Source organism: Vulpes vulpes, chromosome 3, assembly GCF_048418805.1.
Source record: "Vulpes vulpes isolate BD-2025 chromosome 3, VulVul3, whole genome shotgun sequence".
Classification (NCBI taxonomy): Eukaryota; Metazoa; Chordata; class Mammalia; order Carnivora; family Canidae; genus Vulpes; species Vulpes vulpes.
The window spans coordinates 129,363,385-129,389,609 of record NC_132782.1 but is presented as its reverse complement, the minus strand read 5'-3'; the positions used below and the strand labels follow the sequence as shown (position 1 = coordinate 129,389,609).

Sequence of the window (26,225 nt, the reverse complement as noted above, 5' to 3'; positions counted from 1 at the left end):
GTGCCTCAGTTTCCCTCACGGCTGCGCGGATAGCAACGCCTTCAGCCTTGTTGCGGGCCGGGGTCCGGCGCTACCTGCCCGCGGCTGCAGGTCACCGGCACTGCGCGGGGAGGGGCTGGCGGAGACCGTGCGCCGCGCGGGCCGCAGGGGGGCTGGTTCACCGGGTCGCGGCGGGGTCGGGCTGCGCTTGGGGGGCGGGGGGGGGACCCGGGCCTCCCCGGAGCGGGCGGGCGGGGCCAGGGCCGCACCCCCGGGGCAGCGACGGTCGGCGGCTCCGCGAGGCGGCGCTGCGCCCCTTCCCGGCCCGGCTCCCCCCGCGGGGCCCGCGTCCGCGCCAGTCCCGGCCCGGCCCGGCCCAGCGCAGGATGCAGCGCCCCGGCGCCCCGGCCCCGGTGAGCGACCGCCCGCGGGGAGGGGGGCCGGGGGGGCCCGGGGGACGCTTCGGGCGACCTCCTGGCACGCCGCCGCCTTCCCCCGCGCGCGGCTAAAGCCCCCGCCCCGGCGCCCCCGAGTCCCGGGGCGCACCTGGCGGCGTGGGGGGGGGAGCGGGGACCCCACCGGGTGCCGGGGCGGAGGCTGGCTGCGCCGCGCAGGTGCACCTGCAGGTGAGGACTGCGCGGGGGGACCCCCCCCCCCGCCCGGCCGCTGCGCACGGAGCAGGGGCTTCAGAGGCTCCGTGGAAAGCTTCGGGGAGCCACGCTCAAAAAAATAATTAATAAATAAATAAATAAATGGAGAAAGAAAAGTTACTTTGAGCAGCCTTCAGTATGTTTGGATTCGGGTTGGGGCCCATATGATTATTTATCCTCCTTCCTCAACTCCCCACGTCCCCCATCCCACTCCACTCCCCACCCCACCCCTTTTTCTTTTTGGTCTGGAAGGCTTCTGCAGAGAGAACCCCCCGGCCAAGAGAGTGGAGGCCTCAGCTCTATAGGAAGTGCACGGATACGACCTGGCTGTTCCTGTTCTTCCTCTTCTGGACTGGTCTGGTGAGTGCGGGTGCCTAGGAGGGAAGAGAGCCTGCGTGTGTCCCGAAGTGACTGTGCCCAAGTGGGACTCGCGATCGTGGGGAGGCCCGGGCTGCAGGTGGTGCAGGGGCCCCGGGCTGTGCTACCGGGAGACGCGCCAGCCGATCCTCCCGAGCAAACCTCGGTTCTGGGTTGTGCCTACCAGGGGACTTGGCTAAACTGGAGGGGCTGCCTACTGCTGCAGGCCCCGTTCTAGGGCGGCCTCAGGAGGAAGTGGGAACCCCGGGGCAGGATTGTGTGGTCATCTGGGCTCACTGCCTGCAAGTTCGCTGGCCATCTCAGCCACCAAACAAGATATTCGTCAACTGTTTGCTGTTCTTCTAATACAGGAAAATCTAGAGTGAGCCTAGAAATAAACTGCTCTCCCTTTAGCTGAACACATATGCACACTGTCGGTGGCTGTATGTAGCAGCTGACAAGGAAACGAGCCTTGGGTGTAAACACCTGTTAGACAGGTAATGATTTTTTTCCCCATTCTAGTTTCCAGCTGTGCGGGATTGCTGGTAGACCTCATCAGGCTGTGTCATTTTAGTCCTGTCCCTTTAGTCTCTTGGCAGCTAAATCTTGACACTTTGATACTTATTTTAGAGCTGTAGGTAACAGCAGAAGGAGCCCCACTCAGCTTCTTTAAAGATCAGATTCGTGCAGTCATCCGGTCTAGATTGAGGCATGCTATTTGCTGCAAGGTTAATGATTAATTTATAAAGCAGCATAATAGCTGCCTCATAGTAATTAGCTTTGTTGCAAAGATTTCAATTTAAATAGACTCTAAAACACCATGTTTGTTCCTCTTTCCAAGTCCCTATTTCTTTCGAAAGGCCTGAATTCACTTGTTCACTTTACCTACTGGTTTCTCATGGCAGACATGGTTACAGGTACGGGGGAAGGTTGGGTCTTAAAGGTGAACTGAATGTTGTGCATTGTCATACCCTGGTCCTCTGAGAGAGTGTGTGTGTACCTTCACCACCTCCTCCCTAAATGCCCACAGGTGGCTGCTGTTGCTCTCCCGGCCTCCTGTTGTGCAAATGCAGGGAGCAGCGGTCCTGCAGGCACCGGGCAGCGTGGACCTCAGGCTGTTCATGTTCTTCAGGGATCTCCCCTGGCCCTTCCAGGCTTCAGACCTAGTACATCACGACCAAACCCTCAGCCCAACAGCCACGGGGGGGGGGGGGGGGGGGGGGGGGGGGGGGATTTGTTGATGGCCCATCAAAGTCTGAAGAATTATGAACCATCTGAGAGATGGCACAGAGCTGGAAGCTGCTTTCTTTCTTTTTTTTTTTATAAATTTATTTTTTATTGGTGTTCAATTTGCCAACATATAGAATAACACCCAGTGCTCAGCCTGTCAAGTGCCCCCCTCAGTGCCCGTCACCCAGTCACCCCCACCCCCCACCCACCTCCCCTTCCACCACCCCTAGTTCGTTTCCCAGAGTAGGAATCTTTCACGTTCTGTCTCCCTTTCTGATATTTCCCACTCATTTTTCTCCTTTTCCCTTTATTCCCTTTCACTATTTTTTATATTCCCCAAATGAATGAGACCATATAATGTTTGTCCTTCTCCGATTGACTTATTTCACTCAGCATAATACCCTCCAGTTCCATCCACGTCAAAGCAAATGGTGGGTATTTGTCGTTTCTAATGGCTGAGGAATATTCCATTGTATACATAGACCACATCTTCTTTATCCATTTATCTTTCGATGGACACCGAGGCTCCTTCCACAGTTTGGCTATTGTGGACATTGGAAGCTGCTTTCAAATTACATGTCATTGCAGAATAATTTTGAAGGCTTCAGTGTGCCCGCCTTCTCTTTACTGTATTGCATTTGAGTAGCGAGAGTCCTTCAAGCTGACTGGCTTTTCCTATCTTCTGCAACATTTTTTAACCACAGATACTTCAGGGAGTATTTTCTGCCTCTGCTGCTCAGCTTCCTGGTCTTCTGACATCCTGACCTGTAACCAGGCACATGCTAGACGCGGTTGTTGATGGTGCTGCCCTGACTTAGGGTTGGACAAAGGAGGTTTAGGGTTTAGGGTGAGGGGCCAGAATTATGGGCAAGTGCAGGCTACTGCAAAGACAAAGGGTGCCAGCCTTTGTTTATATCTGCCTAAGACACGCAGAACAGAATCTCTCAACTTCTGGACCATGTCTGGCTCTACTTATCTCTGCAGTGTCCTTCCCTACCTGCCATCTCTCGTTCCTTTGTAAGACTTTTCTGGATCTTCCCTGGCACAGCTGATAGTGACCTCCTGGTAGCCTCACCACACCTGGTATCCACTCCTGTGTCACCCATCATATGGAATTGTAATTGTGTGTATGAAATCAGAACAGGGTTTGATGGTTTCAGGTAGTAGTAGTACGGCAGGGACTCAGTGTGAACCAAACCCCTCCTGCCCTAAAACTTCCACTCCTCCCACAAGCTTCCCAAGGGAGATAGTAACATAAAGAATGCTGATAAACAGAAAATGCCCCTTCATTATTAGCTCTCTGGTGAGCGGGCGGCAGCACAGGATCCCTTCCCTCCTAGTCCAGACTCAGGCAGGATCTTCCCACATGACAAGCTGAGAGGGCAGGTCAGCGGCCTGCCAGCCATGTGGGTGCGCAGCCACCCGCCCCCCAAGTACAGGGTGAGTGAAGTGCCCACCAGCAAAGGTGACACTCTCGTCCTAAAATCTGACCATAAGCCTGAGGAGGTGCTGGGGAGGGACAGGGATAGAGAGCCTGCCCATCCTCTGCGCTGAGTTCCTTGAAGGCAAGCACTGGGTCTAGTTCATTTTTACCCACAGTAACAGTCTCTGGTACACACCGGGCATTTCAAGACTGTTATTTTGATTCCTAAATTAGTAGTGAATGAGGAATATCTGCAACGTATTGACTTTGGGACAACGTACCTTTGGAACATGGGGTGTCATAACTATATTTTACTGAGTGGTGTTCCCTATCCTCACTCCTGGAATGATCCTGTCCTGTCGGTACTAATCATTAAATGCTATGTGTTGTAAGCTGGGAAACTTGCATTGCGGGAAGATGCAGTCCCAGGGGAGGGCCCATTAGCACATATTGTGCAACGGTCATCTGAGCTGAAATTTCAACAATTCCATATTCATGATGAAATTGGATAAAGGTGACTATAGGTGGCAAGGTATTGTTGTCCAGAATTCCAGAGTTTCTTTATTTGTGCATCTGAAGCCCTTACCCCCAAATACTGTTTTCTCACTTGTTACGAGCAGTATTTCGGTTCACATCAACTGTGTTACCTCTGCCTCTGAGGGTCCAAGTCCCCTAAATATAAGACAAAAAGGAAAGAGGAAGAAGGGGAGGGGGAGGAGGAGAAAGGGACAGAGGGAGGGAGGAAAGGAGGGAAGGAAGGAAACTCAGGTAAAGAAGTAGCATAACCCTGGTGCCCTTAGATAAAGCAAGACCTTAGGGGGTGGGTGGGAGTGGGGTGAAGGGGAGTGGGGGCGTGGGGGTGGAGGTTGGGGTGGGGGGATCTGAGTTGTCCTGGTGAAGTTAGGCCCAGAAGAAAAAAAATGGCACTCTTGAGAAAGAGGGTAAGAAGTACGCGGAGGTAAGAACATGGCCAGAAATCTGGTCAACCCGTTAGAATGATGCTGCTACCTAACCCATTAAAACAAGTATGAAGGTAACGCATCCTGCCTGATGGGACTTACTGGCATTGTCGCCGAAGGAGAGCAATACCGTGATGCTGGGGAGATTTGCTTTCTACCTGGCTCGGCTTTACAGCAACCTCTCCAGGGATGCGGGGCCCATGTCTTCAGCCCGCTGGCCAGGCCCTCATGTGCCACTTGGGTTTTGCCAGATGTTCATCACCGGCTACTCGGTGGCAGCGGGAGCCACGGCAAGACTTCTCTTTGGCTACGACAGCTTTGGGAACGTGTGTGGCAAGAAGAACTCCCCAGTAGAAGGGGCCCCTCTTTCGGGGCAGGACATGACCCTCAAAAAGTAAGTGTTCAAGTAAGTCCCCAACCTAGGGGGGCTATGCTGTATTTCAGAACTGTATAAATTAGCCATTTTGAGCCTAGCAACTGTTTTTCCGTTTAAAACTATCAGCCCATTTCATAAAGAGGGAGGCACGTGTGGGGTAGTAAAGACACAGGTTTTTAAATCAGCCAGTCCTAAGTTCAAGTTTGGCCTGTGCTACTTTTCAGCTGTATGAGGATGGGCAGCATATTAACCTCTCTAAGTCAAGTTTTCATCTCTTCAACTGGTTATGACACCCACCTCACAAGGTTGGTTTAAGGATCCACTGAGAGGCTACATGAACTAAGGCTTAATATATGTTAGTCGCTACTATCGTTCTCTATACTGTATCCGGATCATGTTGCCAGTTGTATGTTACCGATTGCACGCCCACCCACAGTACTTTATCTATGTGGAAATACCCGAATCCCAACTGGGATTTCTGGGGACCTGTGTCCCACTCCATCCCCAGTCTACACTCTCAACTATATGGCCCTGTGGTGTCACCACCCCCTACAACTCCAACATGGAAACAGAAAGGGGAGAAAAGAGATGGAAATCTCCTGAGGCGTGAGAGATCCTTGGCCATGATTTATCTAAGGTGGTGACTGCCTTTTAATAATTTTTGAGACTTGATGATTACAAGCACACCCTAGGAGAGAAAACATGTGGATCTAAATAGGTCCTGAATATGAATTTGAAGTCACCAAATACAAATCTCAGACCAGTCCTCTTCTACCCCTGAATGTTATTCCTGAGGAGAGGGGCTTTGCCTTGCTGGACATGGACAGCCTGGAGGCATTTCCTCCTGCACTTGGGGGTCACTTACAAAGAAGACAGAAGGAAGAAGAGAGGCTGCCCAAATGTAGCCATGCATGCAATCTTTTGGGATTGTAAAATATAGATTTTATTCTCAGTAACCAACAGGTAGAAGCAACCAGGTGTCCCATCAGCAGATGGATGGATAGACATGATGTTGTATATATATATAGCGGGAACTTATTCAGCTTTAAAAAGGAAGGACATTCTGACACAGGCTCCAGCATGAGTCAATCTTGAGGATATTATGCTAAGTGATATAAGCCAGTCGCAAGGAAGAAAAATATTTTATGATTTCACTCTCTATACCTAGAGTAGTCATATTCACAAAGACAGCAGAATGGCAGTAGCCAGGGGCAGGGAAGTTGTTGCTTATAGGTATAGAGTTTGGGTTTTGCAAGGTGAAAAGAGCTCTGTGGGTGGGTGGTAGTGATGGTCCCACAGCAGTCGGAATATACTTAATACCACTGCACTCTACACCTAAAATGGTTAAGGTGGTAAGAATGTTATAAATATTTTACCATAATTTTAAGAAATTAAATAGTGTGAATTTATCATATGTTGAAGAGAGCTGTCGTCCCATCTCCTATTACACCACCTCCATCTCTCCCAACTCTCCAGGTCCCTCCCTTAGAGGACTGCCTACCTGGCAGCCTCCAGGGCTCTTCTGGGTTCCCCTAATCTCAGAAGCCTGGAGAGGTGTTGGACATGGTCTGGGAGCCCCCACTGCTTGCCTGGTTCATGACCCCATTAATGGCAACAACCAGCTTTGTTCTCTCGCCCATCTAGCCAATGGCGGAACAGCTAGAGTGAGAAAGTCTCCTGAGTTTCCTGGCTCTCAACCTGAGAAGCAGGGGGAGGGGCAGGCTATTAATTCCCTGCCTCAGCTCCCGCCTTTCCACTTCTCACTTCCCTGAGTTCAACTCTTGTCCGAAGTAGAGCTGAACACTTAGGTGCAGAGATGTCTTCCATGGACTTCATTGAGTAGTTTATGCACTGGCCTGAGCTAGCATTCCCTGGGGGTTGAATCAATCCCTTCTCTTCCTCAGTGACTTCCTCAGATCACTGCTTAGTGTTCTCTCCTAGGAAGTGCCAAATCTGGAAAAAGAGACATTTTATGAGATCTGAGCGTGGTTCCTACACTGCACCATCTCCATAGATAACCCCCAGTAGGCATAATACATGGTAAATTATGCTGAGGCATTTGGTTATAAGAGTTTGCCTTAATTATTCCCACATTTGATAACATGGATTTTTTTAAGGCCCATAATTAAACCCAATGAGAGGAAATGCTCTAAGATATTCTTGTGTTTCATCGGTTTCCTAGACACGTGTTCTTTATGAATGCCTGCAACCTGGAAGTCAAGGATGTGAGGCTCAGTTCCACCATCCTCTGCGTGTCCAGCTGTCCTGAAGAGCAGCTTGATACCCTGGAAGAGGTCCAGCTCTTTGCAGACAACAATGGTAGGCACCAAGGGATGGGGCCTCACTCTTTCCCCTCAGGCTGGGAACCACAGTGGGGTAACTGGTGCAGACCTAGATGAGACAACTTACCCAGACACTGATTTCTCTGCAAAGCTGGAAATTGTCCTTCCTTGTGGATACCTCTTCTTGCATGGAAAAGGCCATAAATGTTTTCTCCTGGGCTTGTGCACTTTCATTCAGACTTATCTGGAGTTTATCTGAAACCCTAGCTGTTCTCTGCTCACTGCCAGGGAATGGTCTTTCATACAGAGCCTAGTGTAGACTGACATCTAGGGCCCAAAGGCAGGGTCACACAGAGGTCAGAGAGCTCTGCGCACACAGGCACATCCAGTCCTAGAGAAGGGCTGCCGGCTGTGGGCTGAAGTGCCAACAAGTATGTTCTTTCATGAAAATGTTGGGGCCCATGGATAATTGCAGTAATCATTAGTGTAACTGAAGTACCTTGCTCTGAGCCCCCTGTTGAGATTTACCTTATAAGGAGTAAACAAGCAGAGCAAAGTAAAAGAAATTCGAGGCAACCCACTGCAAATTTTATCTGCCTATGAAATGGTGTGCCAGATTTTGCAAAAATTATTGGCAAGGCTGTGTTAAAAATATCAAGCCTATGCAAAAAATCATCTTCAAAGACCTTCGAGTGATTTTTTGTGCCAATCACATGACTTTCAGTTTTGAATTGAGATTTAGGGGACAGAGAGAGAAAAAAGGGACCTAATTTGACCTCAAATTGTATGCTTCTTATGCTTTTTGCCTTTAGGTCACCGATAGACCTGTTTTCTAAATCTGAGTGATTTATTCCTTTTACTTCCCAGTTTGGGAAAAGAACTATGGTTTTCTTACTGGCTCCCTACAAAAATGAGAACAATGTAGGAAGGTGGTACAGTTTGTGTGTCGTCTTCTTCCAGGGTCCTTCCTGTGTGTTTATAGTTTGGATTCCATCAACTACACCCAGAACCCAAATGCAGACTCATTGTGTCCCAGCCTACCAGTTCCTCCAAGGTAAAAAGCTTTCATATTTTTTTCTTGTCCATCAACAAAAGTCATGGGGTATTTGATGTGCATCTGTTGCTCCTGCAGGTATGGTTGGAAGCACAAAGGAGGTATCTGGTAGAGCCCACAGTCTAGAAAAGGCCAGGAATAAACAAGGAGGGACTCTCTGCAACATATATAATCGACAATGGATTAGGAATCAGGCTACAGAGGGAGAAAAGTCAACAATGAAGATACATATAGTCATAAAAGGACGACACTTGAGCTAGCAGAATTAACATGTGAATTATTACCAATTGAGTGGATTTATAAAGTAGTTGGTATGTATTTTTTTCTACTCCAACTATTTATTACAAAGTAGAAATTGTTTACTTTTGTTCTTTTATTACAACCAGACATTGTTAGTCTTTATAACTCTAGATATCTCCATAAGAAACAGAGTCATATGGGCAAAACCAAGTGGCCACCACACACATCTTCCCAATGAGGACCGAAAACATGTCCTTCTCAAGGATTCTACTTGTGAACTCCTTCTAGCGTCCGCCGTTCCTATCAACTAGTGTAGTACCTGGCACATAGGAGGCACCTCACAAATATCTGTAGAATAAAGCTATAATGATGAAGCAGGAATTGTATGGCCATAGGAAGTGGCTCACATTTGACCCATTGAGAACGTAACCAGGAAAATACAACTGCTAATCATTGCCACTGTCAGGATGCTGAGATGTACTGCAGGAGGACTTGGATTTATTTTGCATTACCATTCTTTAAAGTTTGTAAATATGTTTACAATGAATGAGACCTCTGCAAAATCCCTGACAAGTAATGATAATTCAAGTAGAATAAGGTATTATGTCAGCTGTCTCATATAGTGTTTATCAAACTCTTCTTGGTTGGATCCACAGTAAGAACTGTATTGCATCACCACCCAGTGCTGTGTACATATACCTTCATACCTACTTAGGAGTATAAAACAGAAATAGAAATGTCACACAACAAGATTTCTCCTTACTGCATCTGATTTGTACTAATAGTTCCAACTCTATTTCACTTTTTTTTAAAAACAGTAATTTATTTCATAAGCTAATGCATTTGTAAGTATAGCTTGAAAAATGCTGATCTAGCAGGTGCTTAAAACAAAACACTCGGGTAGATTGTAGTTACACAGGAGGGAGGAAAAACAGAGTTAACCATTCTCCTGGCATTCTTTTCTAAAATAAATACTTTGTGTGACAAGTAACTGAAAGAGGAGAGAAGTCATTTGCATAGGAGAGTACCCATTGTATATTTACCCATTGTATCTTATTTTTTAAATTCTGACTTTTGTCAGATATCCTAAACATAAGTTCAATGAAACATAACTAAATCCAAAATAAATAAACTATAGTGTTGTAGTAAGTTAAAGGAAAATTATTTGAAGAGAATAGGTTTGAATAAGTTTGAAGAGAAGGGTTTTTTTAAAGGAAAATTATTTGAAGAGAATAGGTTTGAAGGAAAATTATTTGAAGAGAATAGGTTTGAATAAGTTTGAAGAGAAGGGTTTTTTTAAAAACCTTCTACCATTTGACCATCTTCCTATTCCCCCTCCCCCAGACCCTGGCCACCACCATTCTCTCTGCATCTGTGAAATTGACTCTTTTAGATTCCACATATAAGTGGGGTCATACAGTATTTGTCTTTTGAGAAGGATTTTTTTAAGGAACACAATTCATAACTGTGCCTGCAGAGGGAATTGAAAGAGAATGGGATTTTTTTCAGGTTGTAACTTAACCAGAGGTAGATAAATTCTTCCTACTATAAGTGGATTGGCTGCTGTAATTCCCTGGAAAGCTTATATCTTGATGTTGCTGATGATAATGGCGAACATTTATTGAGTCTTTTGGTACTTGCAGGTACTTTTTGAAGCTCTTGACATATATTCATTTATCTGTACATCACAAATCCACTGTGCTCTAGGCATTGTTTTCATCCCAGTTTTGCAGTAGAAAGAACTGATGCAGGGACAGGTTAAGATGACACAAGCAGCCTGTGGAAGAGTTGGCATGCAAACCTGAACAGTGTCCATGTTAGTTTCTGTAATCCAAAATCAACAGTCAAGGCTTCGTTGGTTTTATTTTGCCTGGCAAATGGCCTCCTTGGGCTCACACCAAAATAGGGGTGCAGGGAGCCCTGTAGCATGTGTCCTAGGGTCCCCATCTTTCTACCTGTCACGCCTGCCCTAGGTCTTTCACCCCCAAAATGCAGACTTTTTTCACGGAAAGTCAAGCCTGTTGACTGGCCTTTCTTGGACAGAGTGAGGGAGAAAGAAATAGCCTTGAGGGCTCCATTTCCTTTCCCTACACAAGCAAGAGTTTGTTTTAAGATGGAAATTATCATATTTATCATGGAAGAGCAGTGCCAAGAGTAAAAGCTTGAAATCATGAGAAGTGTGGCCATAGGGCCAAAGAACATTTTCTAAATACTCCTATTGACTAAACCAATTGTTTGTTCTCCCTCTGTCGATCACGTGAGGTGTAACGTACCCTTTTAGAGCAGTGGTTGGATATCAAGAAAGTTTGTGTCCCAAGGTATGAGCTTTTAACAGTAGTGAAAAAATACTGCAGAAGATAACAAGCAAGCATATCTTTTTCCCTTTGGGGTTCAACATAATATTGTATTTTGAGTTCCCAATGTATTTAAAATCTAAAAGGCTTAGTTTTTTCCATCCAGTAAGTTCTAGTCCTAGCCTCCCTAATGGGTGCCCATGCATGTCACTGCATTGTTTGCTCAAATGAATGAATTCCAACAGCGCCATCTAAATATACAGTCAGCTCTTCGAATTACTTCCTGCAAATGTGAGTGGCTTCACTGCTGGGGAGAGAAAAAGCAGAAGTGGGGAGGAAACCACAATCTGTGGCCCAAAGTCCTATCTCCTGCCCCAACTAATGGAGTGCTCAATGGGCAACTAGTCAACCACATACCAGGGATGACCCACATTTGACATGCTTCTTTGTGTCACCCTCAGGGCTGAGATGGGCCATACTTTACCAACAGAGGGTTGTAAAATGCCTAAAAAGCATCATCTTAACAATGTTGACAAAATTAAGGTCTTATGGCGAATTGTGTTTGGGGAAAAACAAAATGATGTTAAGTTTATATCTGACCAGTATTTTTCAGAAATTCTAATTGAAAGCTCAAAAAACATTTGCTCTAGCTACAATTCAGATTCACTGGTGTGAAGACTATTTTGTAGTAGAAGAGAAAAAGAAACTAGAGGTTTAAAACTTGCAGAGCAGGAGGTAAAAATTACCACTCTACAGGTGGTAAGAAAATTAACTGAAAAACTATAAATGACAAGAGAACTTACTTATGTGGCAGGAAACACAATTAATATACTGAAATCTGCAACATTAATACATTTTTAAAGACAGCTTTTACCACAGTGAGAAAAAATACAGACAAAAACGAAGTAGGTACTTGAGTGCCTAGAGACAAATTTAATAAGAAATGTACAAGAACCATAAAAAGAACACTTTAATATGTTCCTGAGCTACAAGGAAAACTTAAAAGAGATAGACAGTGTTGTTGACAGTATGACTCAACATTATAAAGATGTCATTTCTCCCTAAATTGAGCTATAAATTTATCAAGATTACAAACAAAACAGAATTTTTTTTCAGTAACCAGATTAGCTGATTTTAAAATTTGTAAAGAATTTTTTTAAAAAGCCAAAAAAATCGAAATGAGAAAAACAACATAGATTGCCTTTCAATTTTTAAAACATATTATATTATAAAGTTTAATAATTAAAATACTGAATAATTAAAATAACTGAACTAATGTGAGCTCACTCCTTGGTGAGTCACAGATAGAAACTACACCAGGTGAGTTGTTGCACAAAGGAAATGTTATTTGACACAAATAAGGAGATCACGGAGAATAGATTCCAAAGCCCTGACTCCCCGAACAAGGGTGAATGGGTTCCTTTTACTTACAGTTAGGATCAATATTTAGAAAGGTTAGCTTCGTCCCCATATGTAGAGGCAGGCATGAGGTGGCACATGTGTCTTGAGGAAATGTGCCTGTACACACATTGTATATTATGTAAATGAAGCTTATGCTTCTCTTTGAGTGGAGATTTTAGTATTACAATTAGGTAAATGTAACAGTCCCTCCATGGGTCACTCTGTGGTTCATCTGCACAGGTATGAGTTGGGGTTAAGCTCAAACAGGTCTGAGTGGCCTGGGTCAGGGCGGTATTATTGCTTGAGGGGCACTTTTGGTTTCCATCAGAAGATGCTGATGCCCCTCAGGTCTTTTGCCTGAGTTAAGAGATAGGCTGGAAAGAGTTTAAGGGAAAATGTGGTACAAAACTCATTGGGTGCAAGCAGGCTGGCACTATAGGTCACATCTTGGGGTCTAGCTGGTGATAGCACTAGTTCATGCATAGAAAGATCAATGGAAGAGGGATCCCTGGGTGGCCCAGTGGTTTAGCCCCTGCCTTTGGCCCAGGGCGCGATCCTGGAGACCCAGGATCGAATCCCACATCGGGCTCCCGGTGCATGGAGCCTGTTTCTCCCTCTGCCTGTGTCTCTGCCTCTCTCTCTCTCTCTCTGTGATTATCATACATAAATAAATAAAAAAAAAAAGAAAGAAAGATCAATGGAAGATACTAGATAATCCAGGAATAGACCCAGATGCTTTCAGAAATTTAGCACATGATAAAAGTGGCATTTCAAATCAGTGACAAAATGATAGGCTATTGAACAAGTAGTGTTGGGACAACTGGACAGACATCCAAAGGAACAGCTGGATCTATGCCTCATGCTTTAAATTAATAAATTCCAAATGGATGAAAGATTTTATTTTTTAAATTAATTAATTTTTTTAGAGGAGGAGGGCAGGGAGAGGGAGAGAGAATCTCAAACAAGCCATACCCAGTAAAGCTCGACACAGGGTTCAATCCCACAACCCTGAGATCATGACCTGAGCCGAAATCAAGAGTTGGATGCTTAACCGACTAAGCCACCCAGGAACCCCAAATGGATTAAAGATTTTAATGTATAAAGTGAAACTAGAAAGTATTAGAAGCCATGGGAAAATTTTTTCCATAACCTGAAAGTAAGGAAAACTTCTATGACTTAAGACTCAGAAGACATAAAATAAAAAATTGATAAATTTGGCCACATTAGAAATAAACATTTCTGCCTGACAAAACACTAGAAGCAAAATTAACAGGCAAATATTGCAATTCATAAAAAAGGATTAGTTTCTCTAATTTATAAAATGTCTTGCTAATCCACCTTTTAAAAGACCAGTAATATCTCAGTTTAAAAATGAGATTAAAATATAAATAGATGCTTTAAAGAAAAAGCACAGTGTTGTTTAAACATATTAAAAGAGGCCAGACTTCCCTTATGATAGGGGAAATTCTTTTTTTTTTTTTTTTAAGATTTTATTTATTCATGAGAGACACACACAGAGAGAGAGGCAGAGACACAGGCAGAGGGAGAAGCAGGCTCCCTGCAGGAAGCCCGATGCAGGACTCGATCCCAGGACCCCGGATCACAACCTGAGCTAAAGGTAGATGCTCAGCCACTGAGCCACTTGGGCATCCCGATAGGGGAAATTCTGTATAAGAATTTGTTTTCACACTTTCGATGCTTAGATGACAGCATCTAAAGTTGGATAATGTTTTGTACTGGCAAAGGTGTAGGGAAGTAGACACTTTCATACATTTCTGAGGCTGGGATCTAAGGAGGGCAATGCATCAGTATTCATCAGTGATCAATGTATGTACCTTTAAATCAAGCATCTCTACTTCTAAAAAATTTTTTTAAAGTTTATTTATTTAACTAATCTCAACACTCAATGTAGGGCTCAAACTCATGACCCAGATCTGGAGTTGTGTGCCTTTGCAACTGAGTCAGACAGGCACCTCTAATCTACAGGTACACTTATACTGCTATGAAGTGACATTTGTGCAGAATTTTTCACTGCAATTGTTTGTAATAGCAGAAGAGTGAAAACCATCTATATGGCTTGTCGGTAGCAGGTTGCTTACATAAAGTAACACTTTTTAGCTATCCACTTAATAAGAGACGATTAAGCTAGAAATTACAGAGAATGTTCTCAGTCTGAGAAAGAGCATCTCTAATAAATCTACAATTAATGTTATACTTAATGGTGAACTACTGAATGCTTTCCCACCTAAGATTAGAACAAAGCAGGGGTATCTGCTCTGAGCACTTGCATTCAGCATTGTAAAGGAGGTCCTAGGAATTGCAAAAGAAAGGAAGGAAAAGAAATAGAAAAGAAGAAATAGAAAAGAAGTGAAATCATCTGCATTTACAGATGACCTAATTGCTTGTATAGAAAATCCAAAGGAATCTACAAAGTAACTACTAAGTGAATTTAGCAAAATTGGGAGATACATAGTCAAATTGCATTTCTATGCATTTGCAACAATTAGGAAATAACTGTTAAAGTCCATCTTTAACAACATCAAAAAGTATAAAATAACTAGGAATAAATTTAATGGAAGATTTCAACTGAAAACTTTAAGACCTTTCTGAAATTAAAGAACTCCAAAATAAGTGGAGAGATAACCTTATTCATAAATTGGAAGTTTTAATATTGTTAGGATGTCATTTCTCCCCAAATTGTCCTACAGATTCAGTGTAGTGCCAACATTTTTTTTTTTAGAAATTGACAAGTTCATTCAAAAAAAAAAAAAAAAAAACAAAACAAAACAAAAAAACACAGAAAAGCAAAATCTGGAGTCGCATACATACAAACTTCTTGAAGAACAAAGTCGGAGGGCTCATACCACCTGGTTTTAATAGTTACTAAGAAAGAGTGGTTAAGACAATGTGGTATTGGGATCCCTGGGTGGCGCAGCGGTTTGGCGCCTGCCTTTGGCCCAGGGCGGGATCCTGGAGACCCAGGATCGAGTCCCACGTCGGGCTCCTGGTGCATGGAGCCTGCTTCTCCCTCTGCCTGTGTCTCTGCCTCTCTCTCTCTCTCTCTCTCTCTCTCTCATTCTCTATCATGAATAAAAAAAAAAAAAGACAATATGGTATTAAAAAACAAAGTTCAACGGAATACATTTGAAGATCTAGTTGGCCTTATTGAAAGACTCCTGAATCAGACAGCATTCGCCCCGCAGGTAAGGGAGAGCCCTGGGACGGTGTATAAACTGGGAGGTTTTTATAGGAAGGAAGGGATAAGAAAGTAATTAGAAGAGGGAAAGACTTGTTCTAGGCAAGATGACTTTCCCTTAGGGGAAAAGCGAGGGGTCTTATCATGCAGATGACCTCATCCACGTGGTGCTAATTGAAAAATTCCTAGCTGACTGCTTAAGACTACATTTCTGGGAGAGGTTGAAAGAGCAATTAGATTAGGTATTAAGCCCTGGTTTGGGAACTTGGTGGAAGTGACACCAATTGGGGCCTGTGGTACAATTACCCCATTTTGATCAGACTTTCCAAGTAACTGAGAGACGTGATCAGATTTTAAGGCATTAGTGCCATTCTCAGCCACCGCTCTGAAGTTCGTGTGGTTTTTGTTTTTCCTTTGTGTTGTATCCATAGGTCATGACATTTTTGCCTGACTTCTGTGATATTCACCGGTCATGGTTTCAGATGTACATTCTTTAATTGGGTCATTTTCTTTGTTCCTTAAACATTCCAGTTTTAGGGAGATCATTGGCTTGGTGTTTAGTGGCTGAGATCATGGATGTAAAGCTTTTGAGAGAATACAACACCCCGGAGACATTGTTATGATGACTATAAACAGGATCATTCCCAGAGTTTGGAGTGCACTTTAGAGCCATGGCCCCAAGACCCTATGGAAAGAGTACCTTTTTTAAGCCAACTGATTTGTTCTGGGATTTTATGTAATTGAGTTTCAATTTCGTCAGAAGTGTTAATCCAGGCACAGCAGAGACATCTCCTTGCTCAGCTAAAAGAGAATCAAGAGCTATTCTAATATCAAGGACAACTTTGGCTAGAGTCTAAGGCTATTTGTTGGTCTGCTAATGTTTTAATAGCAGATTTTGCAATAATTTTAAGAATTAAGGGAAAGTTTTCAATCATAGCCTCAGGCACATGTATCCCTAACCAAGGAAGCAGGGATCTGCCCTAAGGAGTGAAAACTGAATCATGAAACCCTCCCTGGTAGGTCAATGTAAATGAACTGTAAATGTAATTTAAGGTGAGCCAACCAGTTAGATGTCTTATTTTATTTGTGAAATGTTAGGGGCACAGTTAGGTTTTCTCCTAGCCTGAAGTAAGTGGCTACCCCCACTTAATAATGATCAGGGAGGTAGAGATAAAGATGTTATCTTTCTAGGCCAGTGCCAGAGTAAAAGAAAGGAAAAGAAGGAAAGGGAGTTTTATGTTTAGATAAAGTATGAAGTCTAAATCTGGTGTCTCACACGGAAGCGGTCCACCTCGAGGTCAGCTATGTCCCATCCTCATCAGCTGGATTTAGAGGTATCCGGTGTGTACACAAGATCAGTGTCAGGTGGAGCCTCTGTTAGCCATGAGTTGTGTCCCCAAGGCTCTGTGTCTTTCAGTTTTATAACCATGTCAGTGGCCAGGAGCACTTGGTAAGGTCCCTTCCCACGGGGCTCAAGAGCTTTCTTTTTAACAATGATGTTTCCAAAACATCCAGTCATCAGGTTCCAGGCTGGGACCAACAGGATCCTTTGAACTTGAGGTCAAGGAAAGCATGTTGAACCTGTCCATGGTAGGCTTTAGCATAAGACTTACTTACAGTAGCTCCTCAGACTAGCATGGGACAGGGTCAGCAGAAAGTGGTTTTCTGATAGAATTCCACAGCATTTGCAAGGTTTTGTTAAGGTTTGTATGATTGGCTCAGTGCTGCGGTGCTTTGATCCCTGGAGACCAGGAAAGATATACCCCAAGTGGGAAACATTCTTCCTAACAAGTTCTTTGCTTTGGGTGGGGGGGCGGCATCAGCCCTGCAGCAGGAGAAAGCTTCAGCCCATCTGGAAAACACACCTACAGTAAGAGGAACATACTGATAACCCTACTATAGCGGTGAATGAAGTCCAGCTGGAGATGTTCAAAGGATCCCGAGGGAGGGGCTTTGAGGAACTCTGGGAGAAAAACGAAATAAAAAAGTTTTTCTTTTTTTAAAGATTTTTTTGTTTATTTATTCATGAGAGACAGAGAGAGAGAGAGAGGCAGAGACACAGGCAGAGGGAGAAGCAGGCTCCATGCAGGGAGCCCAACGTGGGATTCGATCCTGGGTCTCCAGGATCACGCCCTGGGCCCAAGGCAGCGCTAAACCTATGAGCCACCTAGGCTGCCCTAAAATTTTTCCAGAACTGTAGACCAGACAGGTCAGACATTGATGGTAAATGGTTTTCATAATCCTAGAGAAGTTTCCCCAACCAATGTGTATTTATAATATGATTCATCCAAAACACACCATGGTGGGTGAAGGAATGCAAAAATTGAAAAATGGGGTTTGTCAGGGAGTCAGGAAGAACCAAGTTACAGTCTTGGGTTTTCCATAGCCCCAAGTATACAATTTATACCTACTGTTGACTCATCTTAATTTCTCCAACTTAAGAGCAGACCCTTGTCATGTTACAAGGACATTTATCCTTGTATAGACTTAAGCAGAAAAGTCTTTATCCACAGGTGACACAATCTTACAATATTAAGGAGGCAAAAAAAAATATATTAAGGAGGCTTAGTATTACTTATTTGACAATTTCTCCCCTGTAACTTACATATCAAACCTAACTAATTTAACAGATTTTTGGAATATTCTAGGTCAAAGACTTTATTTAGAATTTGATTTGGGGAAGTTTGTCAAAAATATCAAAGAAAGGGGACGCCTGGGTGGCTCAGCAGTTGAGCGTCTATCTGCCTTTGGCCCAGGGTGTGATCTTGGAGTCCTGGGATCAAGTCCTACCCACATCGGGCTCCCTGCATGGAGCCTGCTTCTTCCTCTGCCTGTGTCTCCGCCTCTCTCTCTCTCAATCTCTCTCTCATGAATAAATAAATAAAAACTTTTAAAAAAATCAAAAAGTTTTGAAGCACTTGCCTAAATAGGATCATAGATCATTATGAAACTTAATATTTAAAACATAAAGAAATGTTCACAGTTTGATCAAAGCAGACCAGAAGTCCAAGAAAATTTTGTTTTTTTTAACAGATAGAAACAAATTCTAATTTTGCACGAGCTTACTTGATATTAAAACTTTTTTTTTTTTAAGATTTTATTTATTTATTCATGATAGTCACACAGAGAGAGACAGAGAGGCAGAGACACAGGCAGAGGGAGAAGCAGGCTCCATGCACCGGGAGCCCGATGTGGGATTCGATCCCGGGTCTCCAGGATCGTGCCCTGGGCCAAAGACAGGCGCCAAACCGCTGCGCCACCCAGGGATCCCTAAAACTTATTTTTTAAAATAAATTCATTTTACATCTGAAACTAATGATACACTGTATGTTAGCTAATTGAATTTATTTTTATTTTATTTTTTTAGCTAATTGAATTTAAATAAAATAAGAAAAAATTTCATTTTAATTTTAACCAGCTTGACTACAAATCAGAATTCCTCCTCAGAGATTTGTTTTCCACAAAGGTTCTACAACTTATCTACATTCTGATTTTGTCCCGTTTTTCTTCTTTAAACAACTACCCTCATTTTAGGACAAAATTACTTTTTTTCCCCCTTAACAAAAAATACATCTCCACTTCTCACACCTTTTTCCCCCACTGAAAATACATTTACTTTCTGGCATATGGAGATATTTCTCTTTTTATTTTTAGTAGTTTTAATTGCATATATTAATTAGAATTCTTAACCCCTAGAAACCATAATTTCTCATGAAAACTAGGAAGTAAGCAACTGTGAATCGTCTGTCATACTAGCGTCTTTTAAAATTGCAAATTTTTGAATAACATTTCAAAAGCAAAAAAAAAAAGTCCTACAAGCATATGCCTTTTGAAATTTTCCCATGTAGCATTAACATATCCAAATATTTTTTAATTTCTCTGTAATGAGAAGCTAAAAGTAGATAAATCTATGTTTAGCAATTAGTATATTAGTATTTTGTCTTATTTGGAAATGATCTAGGTATTTAATGAATTTAACTTACCATTTAATCTAACTCAGCAAAACGTTAAGGTTTTAGGTTACAAAAAAAAAAATTGAGAAGACTATTTAAATAGACCTACATATTGCCAAAAAGTTCATTTATAAACGTCTGTCTTGCTTACATCTATTTACTTGTCCTTAATAATTATGTTAGATTACCTACAAAAACTTCATTAAACATTAGACAAAGTCAGTCATTATCCTAAGCTATTTTTTTTGACAGCTTTCACAAGCATTGACATGAGTTTATTAGGCTAATAAACTCAGGTAGAGTAAGAGTCTTATATTCAATCTTGAGGTCTGTTTTAGTTAAACCATCAACCTTAAATTAGCTTTCATATCAAATATTTTTCCAGATCACATGAACTTGAAAAATATTTGGGTTTCTAGTCTCTGTTTCAGAATGGCCAAACCTTACAAGCACTTGCCTTCAAGCTATATAAATAGAGCTCTTTTACAGATTCATTTCAGCAATGCCATCTGGAGGGGGAAAATACCATGTAACTACAACATAAGTATATATGCGTATGTATGTAGCCGGGCCACAGGGGTGCAGGAGCACCTGGCTCCAGGGGGCCAAGCCGACCAGGGTGAGCCACTCCCTGCCAACAGACCAGTGGTGGTGAAACAAGAAAAGAATTTCTTTCAGTGAGGTCCACACCTGGAAGGCAGTGGTTGAGTGTCCCAGTCTGTCTCCAAAGTACCAAAAATACTTCCTGGTTTTATAGAAGGAAAATATGGGCCAAAGGTCGGTGGATAGGTGCAGGTGGGCAACAAAGGTCAAGCCCGTCACTGCTTCGGGGACAGTCACACCAGTTCTTGCAGGCCCTGGGCAGTCCTTACTGCTTGAGGGGTAGTTTCAGTTCCATCTGGCAAATCTTGCCCGTGGGGTCATTTGCCTGAGTTCAGAGATAAACTGGAAAGAACTTAATCTGTTGAAAAATACAGACTGAAGTCACAAAACAAGGCAGTTGAAGTCCTCTTTCACTTGACACACATGAACATTCAGAGACACAGAAAACTTAAATTTCTATTGTAAAATTGCCTGCCATGAAATAGGTACAAAATTAACTAGTTATAAAAGTTGGATCTGAGTTTGTTTTTCCGGTAGATGGGATAAGTTAAGCTGAACAGTCTAGATGACTGAAGCTTTTAAGAATGTATTTGTGGAGGGTCACCTGGGTGGCTCAGTGGTTGAGCGTCTGCCTTTGGCTCAGGTGGTGATCCCAGGTCCTGGGGTCAAGTCTGTGCCTATGTCTCTGCCTCTCTCTCTGTGTGTGTCTCTCATGAATAAATAAATAAATATGCTGTCGGGGGTGGGGGGGTGGAATATATTTGTGGAGAAGACACTGAAGAGGAGTTATTTGTCCTTGGCAAGTCAAGTTCCAAATGACCTTTTCCCCTTTTGATTTTTCTCGATAAGAATACCTCCCTGAAAGCCGCACTCTAGAGAGCTGGGCTGCACAAGCCCTGGAGAACACGGACAGAGCACAGAACAAGTGCAGGAGAACAGCACATGCGCCCTCTAGCATGACTTGGGTCCCCTTACTGCCAGAGTTTTACACTTACCAGCCTTTGGAGATAAACAGGGGAGGTTTGGGGATTGGTAAAAAGGATTGGTGGTCTTTGAATTGTTTCTGGAGCCACACTCCTGGTCCTATAAAGACTAGATTTGTTAAACCAGGAGAGCTGTTTTCAATCCCTCAGAGAATTGGGCTCCACCTGACTGATATCAGGGACTGACACACCTCTCCACCTGTGGGAATATCTTCTTTCCCTCTGGATACCTTTAGTTTGGAGGGAGAAGACCTAAAAAAAAAAAAAAAAAAAAAAAAAAAATTCCTCTTAGGGTCTAAATATCAACTTCCAGTGTGACCAAATTTCTGATTCTGGAGTTATTAAGTCCTTTCAAAGATCTTGTCGGGTTCCAGCCAGGACAAACAGTGAATATTTTTGGCGGTCTTAGAGAACCTCATGGACCCAACAGTTATCCTTGAGGAGGGTTTTATAAAAGATTGCATCTTTGCAAGATCTAGAGTCATTGTCGAAGATAGCTAAAGAAAGAAGCAACCACCTGCACGTCCCAGACAGAAAGAAAGCCAAGCCTCATTCTTAAGACACAAAAGGAAACTATCAAGGAGATAGTTATTCCCAGAAGGACTCAATAACCCAAGCTCTGTATGTGGAAAGGAAGGGACAATGAATTTTTATTCCCCTCTCTGGACTGGGTTCAAGAGTTAATCTCCTTATAATCACTCTTGAGGATCCTCCCAGGGCTTAAGAAATGCTTTAACGACAGCCCTTAGTTCGACCTTTAAGCCAGGAGTGAGAGATACCTGAAGAGGATCGCCAGTAGCCTGGAATGGTCCTATTGCGAGAGGTCACAATTAAGTTAATGGTCTCCTCAGAACAGAGTGGCAGGTCAGCCTGGGGCTCACCAGGATTAGTACTCGGATCAAGGGTAGAGCTGAGCAGTACGAGCTACAGCAGTCTTACGGTCTCACTTTTAGTACCTTTTCTCTTTTTTCATTAGATTTTTATAGTAAATCTTCCAATGAAACTATTTTGGAATTTGGAAACCTTTTGGAGGCTTCTGCATGCCAATTAAAACAGGTATCCCATTCTATTTAATTTGGGAGCTCCTGCTTCTAAGGGCACTTCTTAAATGAGTGGATCTTGTGGAATTGGAACATTCCCCATAACGGCCATTGCAGTTCTATGTTATTTTTGGTAAAATTTTTTTTCTCTTGCTGGACACTTGCAACTTCTAGAACTGTAGTTCTTAGGCATGATGAGATAAGCAGGTGTGCAGCGCCCAAAGATGGCAGGTTCGGCTATCTGGATGCAAAGGATCCCATTCCCTTTAGTTAGGCCTTTGGGTTTCCCAGAGCCAGACTAATACCTATGAGGGACTTGCTACTGGCTTGGGGATTGTGGTTTATAGTGTGCCTCGTTGCACAGAAGTTTTCTTGAGGTTGGCAGGGTGACCTAGTGTCAGTCTCACCTGTTCCATGACCAGGCACCCTGACTCAGAAGTTTTTGAATTAGACGACAAGTGCTCTAACAGTTCTTAAATGCTCCACCCATGCCCACCGATTTTTGTGCCATTTTGGCCTCCATGATCCCCGCTAGCAAAAGCCTATATTTATATAAAACGAGATACACAAACGTGTACCTCAACAGACCAGCAGTAACCAAAACATGGCACTGCAGACTGGCCAAGAGAAGGTTGTGCATACCAGCAGCCATCCCCCGTGTGGACTGACCCCGCAGACTGCATTCAGGGAGACTGTGGGCGGGAACCGAGAAGGGATGCCAACTCGGAACTGCAGACTGTACCAGGAGGTACAGAGACTGTAAGGCCTGGTGCCCTGTCAGAGCCTCCTGTTAGTCCAGACAGACCTGTTCACCCTGGACTGGAAAGCCAGTTAGATCAGTAGCTTGAACACAAGGAGCACAGCTAAACCTTGGGGGGGGACTCACCAATGGCCCTCGGAAATGGGAAGAAAAACAGAGAAATCAGAAGGCCTTGTAGGGTGCCACAGCTGTTTCCCTTCCCCAAAGGCCGTCAGAAGTTAGCTTCGAACCCCTACGCTGCCACCAAATCTGTGAAAAAGCAATTTCACCGAGTCAATTGGAAGATGTAATTGGCTTTGTTTAATGATTCATGAACCAGACAGCACCCCACCCAGCAAGTACAGGGGAGCTCTGGGGAGTTGGACAAATGGAAGAGAGGGCAGGGCAAGAAAGTTAATAGCCAAAGGAAAGGTTGCTTTCCCTTGGGGGCAGAGCAGCTATCATGCAGATTATCTCATCTTCTTCTGGGGGAGGGAGAGGGCCCATGTGGCAGGTTCATTGGCACCCATCAGGCTCTTCGTGGGGAGCTTTTCACCCTCTGCCTATGTCTCTGCCTCTCTCTGTGTGTCTCTCCTGAATAAATAAATAAAATCTTCTTTTAAAAAAGACGCCACTAAGAAAATGAAAAGAAAAAAGATTAACAGACTGGAAGAAAATATTCACAATACATATATATGACAAATGCTTAAATCCAGAATAGATAAGAAGTTCCTTTAAATCAGGGTCTACGATCTTTTTCTATAAAAAGGTCATATAGGGCAGCCCTGGTGGCTTAGCGGTTTAGTGCCACCTTGAGCCCAGGGTGTGATCCTGGAGACCCAGGATCAAGTCCCACGTCGGGTTCCCTGTATGGAGCCTGCTTCTCCCTCTGCCTGTGTCTCTGCCTCTCTCTCTCTCTCTCTCTCTCTCTCTCTCTCACTCTTCCCCTGTGTCTGTCATGAATAAATAAATAAAATATTAAAATAAATAAATAAATAAATAAAATATTTTTAAAAATTAAAAGGTCATATAGTAACTATTTTAGGCTTTGTGGATGGTATCATCTCAGTGGCAACTACTTAACTTTGCCAGTCTAGAGCAAAAGCAGCCACAAAAAATACATCAACAGATGAATTATGCTGTGTTCCTATAAGGCGTCATGTACCAACACAAATGGTGGGCCAAATTTTGCCAACCCTTGCTTCAAATCAATAACAAAAAGACAAGCAGTCCAATAAAACCAGGCAAAAGACTTGAACAGGGACTTCTCAAAAGATCTACGGAAAGCCAGTATGTACATGAAAAGATAGTTAACATCATTGGCCATCAAGAAAAGGCAAATTAAAACCATAATGAGCTATCACCGTGCTCTTACTGGAAGGGCTACCATTTTAAAACGGAGCATCACCAAATGCTAGTGAGAATGTGGGACAACTCCAACTCTCATACAGCCACTTTGGGAAAAGTTTCATGTTTCTTACAAAGCTAAGCACACATTTACCATACAACCTAGCAATTCTCCTTTTAGGTATTTACTTGAAAAAATTGAAAATGTGCATCAATAAAAAGACATATAGAAATTTTGATAGCAGCTTTTCTTTTAATAGCCCCAAACTGGAAACAACTTGGGTAGCAATCAACAAAAGAGCAAATGACGGGATCCCTGGGTGGCGCAGCGGTTTAGCGCCTGCCTTTGGCCCAGGGCGCGATCCTGGAGACCCGGGATCGAATCCCACGTCGGGCTCCCGGTGCATGGAGCCTGCTTCTCCCTCTCCCTGTGTCTCTGCCTCTCTCTCTTTCTCTCTGTGTGACTATCATAAATAAAAATTAAAAAAAAATATTTTTAAAAAAAGAGCAAATGACAATACAGTCATACAGTGGAATAGTACTCAGCAATTAAAAGGAATAATCTAATGAAAAAAGGGGAAAAAAAGGAATGATCTAGTGATACACATCACAGCGAAGAGGAGGAAAAGAGTAAATGGGAATATACAACAGTCAAAAGTAGTTTATAGTTCTAGAAATCAGGTTAATAGTGGAGACTGATCAGATGGGGCTTAAGGGTACTTGTCTTTCTCTGACTGACTTATTTCACTTGGCATAATAACCTCTAGGTCCATCCGTGTTGTCACAAATGGCAAGATGTCATTCTTTTTAAGGCTGAGTAATATTCCGTTGTTTAAATACACCACCTCTTCTTTATCCATCTATTGATGGATGCTTGGGTTGCTTCCATATTTGGCTATTGTAAATAATGCTGCAAAAACATAGGGGTGTATGTATCTTTTCAAATTAGCATTTTTGTTTTTTGAGGCACAAATATCCAATAGTGGAATTACTGGATTATATGGTAATTCTATGTTTAATTTTGTGAGGGATCTCCATACTGTCTCTCACAGCAGCCGTACCTAATTTGCATTCCTACCAACAGTGCACAAGGGGTTCTTTTCCTCCATATCCTCACCAACATTTGTTATTTCTTGTCTTTTGATTCTAACCATTCCGAAAGGGGTAAGTTAATATTTCACTGTGGTTTTGCTTTACATTTCTTTGATGATTAGTGACGTTGAACATCTTTTCCTGTGTCTTGGCCATCTGTATGTCTTCTTTAGAAAACTGCTCAGGTCTTCTGCCCATGTTTTAATTTGATTACTTGGCTTTTTGGTGTTGAATAAGTTCTTTATATATTTTGGATACTAACCCCTTATCAGATATGTTATTTGCAAATATTCTCCCATTCAGTAGGTTACCTTTTTGTTTTGTTGGTGACGTCCTTCACTATGCAGAAGCTTTTTATTTTGGTGTAGTCCCAATTGCTGATGTTTGCTTTGTTTCCCTTACCTAAGGAAACATATCTAGAAAAATGTTGTTAAGGCCATGGTCAAAGAAATTCTGTCTTTTTCTTTCAGTAGTTTTATGGCTTTATGTCTCACAATTAGGTCTTTAATCCATTTTGAGTTTACTTTTATGTGTGGTGTTAGAAAGTGGTCCAGTTTCATTCTTTTGCTTATAGCTGTTCAGTTTTCCCAGCACCATTTATCAAGACACTGCCTTTTTTCTGTTGTATATTCTTCCCTCTTTAGTCATAGATTAATTAACCACAAAAGTATGGATTTATTTCAGGGCTCTCTGTTCTCTTGATCTGTGTGTCTATTTTTGTGCCAATACTGTACTGTTTGGATTACTACACATTTGTAGTATTTCTTGAAATCTAGGATTGTGATACCTCCTGCTTTGTTCTTCTTTCTCAAGATTGCTTTGGCAATTCAAGGTCCTTTGTGGTTCTATACACACTTTAGGATTATTTGCTTTAGCTATAATACCAAATGCTATTGGTATTTTGATAGGGATTACACTGAATCTATAGATTGGGTAGTGTGGACATTTTAACAATATTAACTCTCCTGGTCCATGAGCATGGAATATCTTTCAATTTGTGTTGTCTTCAACTCTTTCATCAATACTT

The 26,225-nt window shown here is 42.9% G+C and overlaps 1 protein-coding gene across 10 annotated transcripts in view; it reads left to right on the top strand.

Annotated features, from left to right (window-relative positions):
* Nucleotides 1-265: 265 nt before the first annotated feature.
* SLC44A3 (solute carrier family 44 member 3) overlaps nucleotides 266-26,225 on the top strand; it is a 106,666-nt gene continuing 80,706 nt past the window's right edge. For all 10 annotated transcript variants that reach the window (XR_012000756.1, XR_012000757.1, XR_012000755.1 and 7 more), the window contains exons 1-5: nucleotides 266-392; nucleotides 882-989; nucleotides 4,850-4,992; nucleotides 7,157-7,293; nucleotides 8,217-8,310. Coding sequence is in view for 5 of the 10 variants with exons in the window: in XM_072754560.1 (XP_072610661.1) it covers nucleotides 366-392; nucleotides 882-989; nucleotides 4,850-4,992; nucleotides 7,157-7,293; nucleotides 8,217-8,310 (509 nt within the window). In the remaining 5 variants the exon portion in view is untranslated. The remainder of the gene's footprint in view (nucleotides 393-881; nucleotides 990-4,849; nucleotides 4,993-7,156; nucleotides 7,294-8,216; nucleotides 8,311-26,225) is intronic.